General features: G+C 39.4%; 2 protein-coding genes across 3 annotated transcripts in view; one reads left to right on the forward strand and one right to left on the reverse strand.

Annotated features, from left to right (window-relative positions):
- Window positions 1–8,780, reverse strand: part of Ctr1A (Copper transporter 1A) — a 126,391-nt gene extending 117,611 nt beyond the window's left edge. For both annotated transcript variants that reach the window (XM_067779633.1, XM_067779630.1), the window contains exon 1: window positions 8,449–8,780. The gene's annotated coding sequence lies outside the window, so the exon portion shown is untranslated. The remainder of the gene's footprint in view (window positions 1–8,448) is intronic.
- A 1,822-nt stretch (window positions 8,781–10,602) lies between these two features.
- LOC137247554 (zinc finger protein 593 homolog) lies at window positions 10,603–11,404 on the forward strand. Its single transcript, XM_067778539.1, has one exon. The coding sequence runs from the start codon at window positions 10,763–10,765 to the stop codon at window positions 11,225–11,227; it is 465 nt and encodes a 154-aa protein (XP_067634640.1). The 5' UTR covers window positions 10,603–10,762; the 3' UTR covers window positions 11,228–11,404.
- The last annotated feature ends 281 nt before the right edge of the window (window positions 11,405–11,685 follow it).

Below are 11,685 nucleotides of genomic sequence, written 5' to 3' on the forward strand. Positions count from 1 at the left end.
TATCTCAAAATTTTTTCCCAGAAAACCTTGACTTTTTTCGAAAATTTTTTTCTCAGGATTTTTTTATAGAAAGCTCTATCTTAACGCGCTCAACTCACGATAAGGCGGAAAATTACCTTATTTCAGACATTTTAATAATAGTGGAATAGAACAGATACACATTGCTTTTGGAAAAAGTTTGAGAAATGAAGCGTTTTTGAAACGTTGGCCAATATAGGCCAAACGTGCACAATTGAATACCTTTATGACTGTATGTTTGCTCAAATTGAAAACCGAACTATGAAAAAAATACGCATTGATGGACGATTGGACGGACTAATCTACTTAGTAGTTATTATCACAGAAAATGGCAAAACGCACTAGTCTTGATCCTGAATTCACTAGTATCAAACCAATTTGAAGAGTTTTCTACATGACATGTAAACCGTATCAATGCATTTGTGATTCTCTATAGTCGCGCCTTTTAAAATTTTGATATAACGTGTTTTGTTAGTTGTAAATGGCACTTCAACCTGTTGTGCTTAGCGATACATCAACATTATTATAAACATACATATGGACACATCTACATATATATCAAAATGCCACAAAAAAGGGGGAACTAATTTATTAGCACACATACATAAATATTCATAGATAAGGTTAGGTTAGGTGTAATTTGATGATAAACAAGCAGAAATACTTGAATAGCTAACTTGTAGTTTAGTTCTGCCATGAAGGGATTCTCAGCCAAAATTCATCTACTTGCAGATGTCGTTAAAACATTTCGGAATAAAATATGTATATATGAGATGTGTATGTGCGTAGTCAACAACAAGGCGAAGCAATAAAAATTAGTGACAGGAGAGCGCTGACCGAATTGCAGTAACATCAACGATGATATTTGATGCAATATTTTCACTTGTACATGCATTCTAATATAATGGTTTTCTCTGTAGTAAATAGATTATTTTCAATTTATGTTATTGGTAATTTTTCTTTATTTATTCATCTTACCGTATTCTTCCTCTCTCCAAAACTCTTTATTATCTCATACTGCTTTGTTGACAACATCTCGCTTATTTGTTATGTTTATAGGTAATTTGAATAATGATTGTGCTGACAGTGGGCATGTAAGGTGTATTTTGGGTCAAATTTGCAAAAGTCATAAAACATTTAATATGTGCCATTTGAATACTCGTAGTCTTACGGCACATTAATTGGACTACCTTTCGTATGTATTTGATGGCCACAACATTGACTTGATTTGTATTACGGAGACTTGGTTTAGATCCAATGTTGATGATCACGCATACAAAATGGGTAATTATGTGTTATTGAGAAACGACAGGAAACACAACGTTCGAGGTGGAGGTGTTGCTATATACTGTAAAGCTTTCTTACATCCAAAAATATTGTATCGGTCAGAGCATGAAAGTGAAGTTGAGAGCATCTTTATTGAGATAGGTGACGCTCGGGTAAAATGTTTTGTTGCTTGTGTCTACAACCCTAATAGGTCCAATGACCTGACAGTCCAATTTCAGAAATTGTCGGAATTTTTTATATATTATGAGCATGTGATTAAATGCGGGGATTTTAATATAGATATTCTTAATAATGACTCCCGTAGTAAGTCCATTATAAATAACTTTATAGCGTGTGATTTAAATATTATAAATCCATTAGCAACTCGCTTTGCTAATAACAGTAAGCCTACCTTGCTTGACCTAATTTGTTGCTAAAGACCGTAAAAATCCAGAGCCATAAAAAACCGTGGTTTACATCAGAGATCTTGAAATTAATAAAAAAACGAGAGAGAGCTTACAGGGTGTGGAAGCGATGTCAGAATGATTACCACTGGGAAGCCTACCGTCTCTTACGGAACCAAACCAACCTCTGCATCCGAAATGCTAAGGTAGCTTACTTCAGCATTAGATTTGATTCCAAACTTCCTTCCAAAATTCTCTGGAAAAATCTTCGCTGTTTCGGAATATCTAAAAATAATCATCTGCAATGCAACGTAGACCCCAATGTTTTGAATGCACATTTCTTACGTGATCATACAAATCATAGTACACCTAATGCTAATGTCAATAAGGATAACGAAGATATGATTGCGGTAAAGAATAGACCGAATACCAATATTTTTGATTTCACAGTAGTAACAGAGGGTGATGTGGTGGATGCTATCTTGGCTATTAGGTCCAATGCAGTAGGAATCGATGGCATTAGCGTACGTTTTATCAAGCTTCTTCTTCCTTATGTAATCTCCTCGATAACGCATATATTTAATTTTTCAATCACATCCTGTGGGTTTCCTACTCAGTGAAAAAGGGCTAATGTCATTCCGGTTCCTAAATCAAAGACTCCGGTTTCATGCAAAGACTTTAGACCAATAAGCTTGCTACCTGCGCTATCCAAAGTATACGAGAAATTACTATCAAAGTAGATAACTGACTATGTTTATAATAACCGTTTACTATCTGAGGCTCAATCTGGATTTAGAAGAGGGCATAGTTGTGCTACATCTATGTTAAAAATTCTTGAGGACATACGTCCAGCCTACGACCATAATGAACTCACAGTTCTAGTTCTTCTAGATTTCTCAAGAGCTTTTGACATGGTTGATTATAAAATATAACTTCGCAAGCTTGAAACAGCATATAACTTCAGCCCTTTCGCAATTAAGTTAATGCAAAGCTCTCTCACTGGCCGCTTTCAGCGAGTTCAGTGTGATGATAAGTTATCTGATTTGAAGCCCATAATGTCTGGTGTTCCGCAAGGATCTATCCTAGGCCCAATATTGTTTACTCTGTTTATTAACGATATAGTCACTTGCTGCCATAATGTGTCTATTCATCTTTATGCTGACGATACCCAAATTTACATATCTCGTCCGATCGGGCGTTCGGAAGATTTATTTATTAGGCTGAATGATGATTTAAGACGCATCGGGAACCGGGCTCTTTTAAATAACTTGTCTCTGAATGCTACAAAATCTAAGGCGATGGCAATATCGAACATAACATATGATTTAAGCAGCCTTCCTGAAATTATGCTTAATGGCGATAAAATATTTTTTCACGTTGCTGTCACCAATTTAGGATTCAAAATCAATTCAAATCTGATCTGCACTGACCATATCAACTTTGTGGTTGGTAAAATCTATAATATCCTTCGTAACTTATACAGAACTGCCTATTTATTACCGCGAGACGCTAAAATGAAGCTAGTCAAAGCTCTTATAATACCTCACATTTCTTATGGAGAACTTATTTATGGTAGCCTTGATTCGCTGTCGCTTAATAAATTGCAGCTAGCCATAAACAATACTGCTCGGTTCGTATTTTCTAAGAGGAAATTTGACCATATATCTCCGTACGCTGTCCAAATTCTCGGAAGCGACGTTTGTACTTTCCTAAAAATTAGAAATTTATGTTTCTTACACAAACTACTACATTTTCAATATCCGCCTTACTTATTTAATAAACTAACTTTGTGTCAGTCTACTCGGACTCTGAATCTATTGATCCCTAACTTTAAGTACGTGACATCCTCCAGAATGTTCTTTGTCAGTACAATCCGTCTTTGGAACTCACTACCCTCCAAGACGAAAGCAATCAGAAAAGCCAGATGTTTCAAACTAGCAGTAATATCATTCCTTAATCCATAACTTATCTTAATTATATAATTCTATCAACTTACTTTAAATTATATAATTCTATCATTGATTATTCAACTAATGGGCCAAGGATGCTCCTTTCACACAATGTACTTATAAAAATTAATAGATTTTCTTCTTTAAATGTTCTTATCTACTTTACCTTTTATTCTTCAAGAAAACTCCTCTTTATATGTAATTTGTAGTTGTAAGATCTGATTGATGTACTATCTAAAAGACATAGTCTTACTTGTACAAATATGTTCAAATAAATAAATAAATAAATAAAATATTGCGTCCTGCCAATTTGAACGAAAATTAAAAGGTATCACGAGGCAAATAGAGGAGATGTTCGGACTAAATCTCCTGTTGTTGTAGCAGTGCTTCGCCCCATCCAATAGGTGCGACCGATCACAAATTGTCATCAATATCCTCTGACGGGAGTCCAAGGAAACTTGCTGTTTCAACAGGGGTGGACCATAATGAGAGGGGTGTTAGAGGCGTTGGTTCCACATTACAATTGAAGAGATGGTTGGTATCATGTGGGGATACTTTACAAGCAGGACATTTGTTTTGTATGTCGGGGTTGTTTCTGGATAGGTAACAGTTTAACCTGTTACCTAATCCAGATCGAAGTTGAGCTTGAGTGACTCGCGTTTCCCTGGGGAGTGTACGTTCCTCTTCTGAAAGTTTTGGATATTGTTCTCTGAGTACTGGATTCACCGGGCAATTCCTGGCATAAAGGTCCGACGCTTGTTTGTGTAGTTCACTGAGGACCTGCTTGTGTTTTTTGGCTTCATACGGCCGAGTTCTCAGGTGCCGTATTTCCTCACAATGCTTGCGGAGATGACTCCTTAAGCCCCTGCGCGGTGTTGGTTCATTAATCAGATATCTGTTGGGACCCAAGTTTCTGGGTATTCAACAGGAACTATTTGGTTAGCATCTCATTTCTCTCCCTGATGGGTATTCTCGCCTCATTATGAAGATGGCGTGGCGGTTTTGAGAGCGGTATTTTGGCAGGCCTGTAGCTTCTTCCAGTGAGTAGTTTTTAAGCTTGGCGTCCATATAGGGGACGAGTGGCATGCAATCGGCTGGCCAATTGCTTTGTATGTGGTAATGAGCGTTTCTTTGTCTTCTCCCCAAGTACTGCCAGCAAGGGATTTGAGGATTTTATTACGGCTCTGGATTTTCGGTACAATTGCGGCTGCATGCTCACCAAAATGTAGATCCTGATCAAACGTCACACCCAAGATTTTGGTGTGTCGGTAGCGCAGTGCCATCGACGTGGATATTCACAATGGTCGACATTTGGGACGTCCATGTTGTAAATAAGGTCGCGGGTGATTTAGTCGGTGATGTCAGGTTTCGCGAGGCGACCACCCAAATAATTTGCGGTCCACCTTTTAAGACATGGGGGAAGGGTAGACCCTTCCAGGTCTTGCAGTAACGTGCCATGGTTGACCGTATCAAAAGCTTTTGATAGGTCTAGCGCAACGAGAACTGTTCTATGGTGGGGGTTTTGATTTAGACCGAAATTTATCTGGGGGCTAATGGCATTTAGCGCGATTGTGGAGCTATGGAGTTTTCTGAAGCCATGCTGATGACAGGCTAGCAGCAAATTTGCTTTGAAGTAGGGGAGCAAGCGTCTTGGCTACTGGCGATAAGAGAGATATCGGGCGATATGACCTCATTTGTTAGTTGGTTTCCCAGGCTTTAGTAGCGGGACCACCTTGGCCATTTTCCATTTTTCGCGAATGACGAAGATGGAAACAGACAGCTTGAAGACATGCGCTAAATATTTGAAACCCTCTTTCCCTAGGCGTTTAAGCATCGGCATGGCTATGCCGTCTGGGCCCACTGCTCTGGATGGTTTAGCATGACCGATGGCATCCTCAGCCTCATTGGCGGAGATGGTAATTGGAGACGCGTTGAATTTATGTTTATGTGCGTGTCTGTTGGCCCTCCGTGTATCTTTGTCGACCGTAGAATGCATTATAGATGGTCGGCAGAAAGCGCTCGCGCATTTTTTCGCATCCGACAGCACTTAATCGCCAAAGGCGATGGAAACTTTGTCATTGTGCTTAGACGGATTCGATAGGGACTTTACAGTAGAACAAAGTTTACCTACACCGGCAGAGGTTACAACCGCTTAGGTGCTCCTCCCATTTCGCCCGCTTGTGTTCATTCACAAGTAATCTGATGCGTTGGTTTATATACCTTATTTGGGGGTCGCGGGGCCGAGCTGTCTTATAAGGTCACGTTCTCTCGCTAAGCTTGCGGCCTCTGCTGGGAAGTGGGGCCGAATTTCGGGAATACTACCGGCGGGAATGAAACGAGCCGAGGCGGATTCAAAGACCTTGCGGAAAGCACGCTTCCCTTGACGGGCATCAGTCGGGATAGGGAGGACAGCAAAACGGTTGTCTGCAAAGGATTTTCCTTTTAAGTTTATGAAAGTGCGTTTTTCTGTGACGATAAAGGCGGCGGTACGCTCGAGCGAAATAAGTATAGGCAGGTGGCCCGATGCCAATGTTACCATTGGCTGCCAGTTGACGCAGTTTACGAGTCCTGCGCTCACGATTGATATATCCGGCGAACTGTCACAGCTTCCTACCATACGTGTGGTGGCGTCTCTGTTTATTGTGCAGAAAGTCGTTTCTTCTATTTGATCCGCCAATATCTCACCACTGCTGTCTGCCTGCAAGTTCGAATGTCATAGATCGTGATGGGCATTGAAATCGTCTAAGAGAATGCGATTATTGCCAGTGAGTAAGGCGCTGATATTCGGTCGGTATCCACTGGGGCAGCAGGTGGCAGGACGGATGTAGATGTTGATGATTTCTAGGTTTGCATGGCCTGACCGCCCAGATAAGCCTTGACGTTCTAAGACACTGTCCCTACGGCCGATGTCGGGATAAAATAAATGATGTTGCATAGAGTGGTGTATGATAAACGCGAAGCCACCTCCATTTCCGCACTCGTGATCTTTTCTGTGGACATTATACCCAGAACAAGTCTGCAGAGCAGATCTTGCTTTGAGTTTAGTCTCTTGAATCGCAGCAATGCGGATGTTGTGCCGCTTCATAAAATCGACTATCTCCGCGATCTTTCCAGTTAGTCCATTACAGGTTAACTGCAGAATTCCCGCTGCAAGGAGCTGCTGGGAGGATGACAATTTGTGGGAGGGACGCAACAAAATAAATGGGGTTACACTGAAATGACAGTCCTTGGTCGGGAAAAATCCCGAGTCGCTCCGGTACATAGAACCGACTGCCTTGGGAAGCTTTTTGTTAGTTGTAAATGGCACTTCAACCTGTTGTGCTTAGCGTTACATCAACAATATTATGCACATACATATGGACAAATCTATATACGGTAATTAAAAAAAGAAGCCATACTGGAAAAAAGAGCTTTTTTGGGCGATAAACACTCAAAATACCGCAAAAAAGCGGGAACTAATTTATTAGCGCACATACATAAATAATGATAGATAAAATACCTACAAAAATGTAATTTGATTATAAACAAGCAGAAATACTCGAATAGCTAACTTGTAGTGTAGTTCTGCCATGAAGAGCTTCTCAGCTAAAATTTGCAGATGTCGTTAAAAAATTTCGCCATAAAACATGTATATTGCGTCCTGCCAATTTGTAGGAAAATTAATAGGTAGCACTACGCATCTCGTGCTTCGTTTTTATTTTATTTACTTGTCCGACTGCCACGGTGACTTTTTGTTTTGGGATTCAAGGGGTTGACAACCGCAATTTAGAGCTTTGTAGCATCACAGCTTCCGCAACCCCATTTTGAACAAACACTTTTATTGTAGACGACCTCAAATTCTTCATAGAACGAGGAAGTGGGGACGGATGACCTAGAAGGTTTAACGTGACCATATTGAATCGTTGCCAAGATGGTAGGGCTTGTACCTTAATAGTGCTTGTTACCGAAAGCGTGTTCGGAGCATTCCTTAAAACTTTGCTTGACCATGATAATGATAATCGGTTGAAAGGTCTTTTACTGGTAGACTGTAAGACATGGAATTACACCCAAGCTTTCTGTACAACGCTCAAGCTATAGGCTAGCGATCGGATTTGAAGCCTGGGCAAAAATAAGGGAAACCGTGATATGCACAATGAAATTAAAATCATTATTATTTCAGCGCATCGAGTTGAATTGTCTCTGACTAAGCATTTATCGTTTTTATTCCCTTCTCTGGTATGCCACGAAGCAAAGCTCACTAGATTGTATTATTTGTTTTTCTTGGTATTCATGAAATAATTACAGCGTATTTTTTAAGCAAATTCCCCGCTCAACAGAAACTGGATAATTAGGCAACAAGGCAAGCCACGGCGTGCTTGCTGTTTGGTAAGCGCTATACACGTTGCGCACAATTCAAAAACAATATATGTACATTTATACATAAATATCGCTTGTAGATAAATATGTGGTTTTGTCAATTTGCTTTTGTGTCTGAATAATAGATTGCTTGGCTAACTGATTGTGTTACATCATATGAAAAAAAAAAACTATATCCATTGGGCTTGTAGCAGCATGATGATTGAAAATAAGCAAAATACCATAGTATGAAATTATTTATGAACAACAAATTAACAAAACTATTTGAAAAATAGCAAGTATTCTCATAAAAGTAAGGTTGAAGAAAATAATGCGATTATTATTAATAGCTTGTAAAGTTGTTGTTGTTGTATCAGTGATAAGTGGTGCTACCGCTGCTGATAAGAAATGGGTTTACTAAAATGATATGGTGACATGCATAAAAGTGTGCACAAAAGCATTGCTTGTTTACTTACCGCTCTCGTTGCACTGTAATGGCTGCTGCATGCAAAGGAAGACCAAATTTGCAAATTGTGTGGAAATGTGTCAGTTTCTGGTGCTGTCCAGTTGGCTTTCGCACAAGTTTAATTTACCTTATTGGAATGTATACCCCACCGCCAACTTATTCAATCACATTTATCATTATAATTTATTCATTTAATTAACTAGTAGGCGTAATTGTTTTGCCACTGTATTTAATTCTGCATAATTAGCTAGGGTTTATTTTAATTTCCTCTCAATAAAATAACTTTCTTTTAACCACAATGGACACACTATATAACCAATCACTTGAATGCTTTTTGGCCGATTGACAACTTGATCGCCAGGCTCAGCTCAATAAACACATCAAACACATCGAAAAAACAAAAGAGAACAGCTGTTGACAGAGTTGCATTTTTGTTTGCAAAAATTCATAGTCACAGTAAAAGAGTAAAAGGCAAGGTAAATTCAATCGCAGCTTTTATCACAGGTTGCTCATGAGGGGGGTATATAAACGCATTGCGAATTCAAAGCATACAAGCATTGTGAATTCACAATGCATGCAAGTCAGACGGCGAATGTTTGAAAAACAACACCAACAACAGCGAACAGCTTGCTAAATCACTGTTCGTTAACTTAAATCATTTGCACAATTGTATTTTTCATACATGTTTGTAAACGTTTGGGATATTGAATTTTTTTTTCAACTTTAAGTATCAGTTGTCAGCATCAGTAATGAGCCCTTTTAAATACTGCAGGCAAGCAAACGTTTTTCGCATTCTTGGCCATTCCCTCTCTCAGCCTTATTTGACAGATATGGCAATGGAGGAATAGAAAGGCTCTTTACTTGACGAATTCACAAACCATAAACGCCTTGGAAACTTTTAAGCGAAGCGCGACATCTTAAGTCTGATTTAGCGCTTTGACATCGGGAGTTGTCAAAAAAATGAGCTTGCGTATGTTCGATACCGTTTTGGATATCAAAATTAAGTCCTCCCAAAATTCTTTTATGCAAAAGTGTATATATGTTATACAACAAATTCACCGAAATTCAAACAGTCATATGAACATCTTCAACTTGTTTTGCCAATATCTCTTCAGAGAATGAAAAATTTTAAATTCCACCTTCGGAGTATTGAAACCGGTGTCTAAACGCGGCTTTTTACTCATTTTTGAGCGTTTATTAACAATCCACCGCTGTTCTTGATTGAAACGAGTTAAGCTGGAGACATTGGTGCTTTATCGGTAACCGTATCGGTAACCTTTTAACAGCTGATTCGACCAACCTTATGAGAATCAATGCAATCGATTATTGGTGCCGCTAAGGTCGTAACCGTATCGTAGCCAACCAATTGGGTTTTGGTTTACCGTCGTAAAGATGAACAGCTGATTACGTTAGGGATACGGATACAGCTATACGACATACGGCACCAATGACTCCGGCTTAAAACATTTTATTGCCCGTCACATAAGATTCTTACTGGAGCATCGTGCGCTGACGGATGATAAGATTGCATGTATTTGCATATATAACATCGCCATTTGACCAAGTTAAGGGAAATATAATCAAGGCCAAGTTGCCATGTCAAATCTATGGAAGTATGAGTAATGCAAGCCGAGACGTAGCCAAAGAGGATCGATATAATAATATCAATCCTCTTTGACGTAAAAACGCCGCAAGCGTTTAATGTGACTCCCCTGCAAAAATTGTTGGACCATGTGGTCCACTGGAGTACTTACTATTATACTCCACTGTAATGCAGCAATGGACCAACTCATATTTCTACACGAGTATATTGTAAGCCGATCATTGCTCGTTTTTTAACGATAGTAATAACTACACGATGTTTATTGGACTGTGGGTACTCCATGGATTACTCTGATGTAATGCGGAGCTGGAGTATATGGTCCAGTCCTAGGACATCGCAATGTTAATTGGACCATATGTTTTGTATGAATTGTGGTTAATTTTGGAGCAGTCGGTTGGTCCATAGCGAGTACACCATGCACGCATGGTGTACTCGCGATATTTGCAAGGCCCGTGAATGCTGGTATGACCATTGTGAATTCACAAAGGGTATGACAATAAACAAAATTTCTACTGTGAATTGACAGCGAATGCCATGTAAAAGAAATTGTCAGACATATGGTTGTTTTTAAGTAGGCAATACCAAAACAAAAGCGCGTGTTGTGTAGGAAATTATAGATAATCTTTTTATCACTGTAAATAAAACAATTTTTAGGTTAGCTATTGCTTAATTATTTAACAACCTCATCGCAATCGTAATCAATAAAAAAAACTCGGGCAAAATGGGTATGGTACAAAAGCGCAAGAAGATGCACTACGGTGATACACATCTGCGGCGTCGTTGGCGTGTACGCAATCGTACACGTGATCTCGACCAGATTGATCATGATATACAAACACAATCAGCAGAGCTAATTAATCAGCAAGTCGATCTTGAGCAACCAGGCTGTGGTCAATTTTACTGTGTACACTGTGCCAAGTACTTCATCGATGATCAAGCAATGCAGGCACATTTCCGCACTAAAGTGCATAAGCGACGTATGAAGGCGCTCGAACTTGAGCCATATACTGTCGAGGAAGCTGAGCGTGCTGCTGGCCAGGGTAGTTATAAGGCGCCAAAGAAACGTGTTATGGAAACTCAACCAACGAAGGACGAAGTGAAAAAGGGCAAACGCATACGTGTGGAGGAGAAAATCGAGGAAGAAGCGCTTAAGTCTAAGAAAAAAATTGTGAAAATGCAGAACTAAGTTGTGCTGGAGTATAGCTTTCTTTGCCTTAGAAAAATTAAAAATATTTACAGATTACATTTGTTAGCATTTGTACGTACTTCTTGTAGCCCATTTAATTTGTTGCGTCCCTACCACCCCACTTCTTGAAGCCGGCGTTGTCGAAGCAAATAAATAAATAGTTTAAGCAATAAACTAGTTGCATATTTGTTTTTAATTTAATTATGATAAATGAGGAGTGCCTAAGAGGCAACTAAAACCTACCGACTCGATACAATAAAAGTTGCCGAAGTACATACTTTAACGCATCACTCGGTCATATCAGTGCATCGCCGTTCGGATGTTGCGTTCGCGCTTTACGAACATGCGTAAAAGTGACCGAAGCACATACTGCAATGCATCACTGTTGTTGTTGTAGCAATGTTTCGCCCCACCTAATAGCTGCGACTGATCACAAATTGTCATCAATATCCTCTAAC

The sequence above is a fragment of the Eurosta solidaginis genome, chromosome 4 (genome assembly GCF_040869045.1).
Source record: "Eurosta solidaginis isolate ZX-2024a chromosome 4, ASM4086904v1, whole genome shotgun sequence".
Taxonomy (NCBI): domain Eukaryota; kingdom Metazoa; phylum Arthropoda; class Insecta; order Diptera; family Tephritidae; genus Eurosta; species Eurosta solidaginis.

Coding starts and splice junctions, on each gene's coding strand:
- LOC137247554 (XM_067778539.1), top strand. CDS start 10,763: ATGGGTATGGTACAAAAGCGCAAGAAGATGCACTACGGTGATACACAT.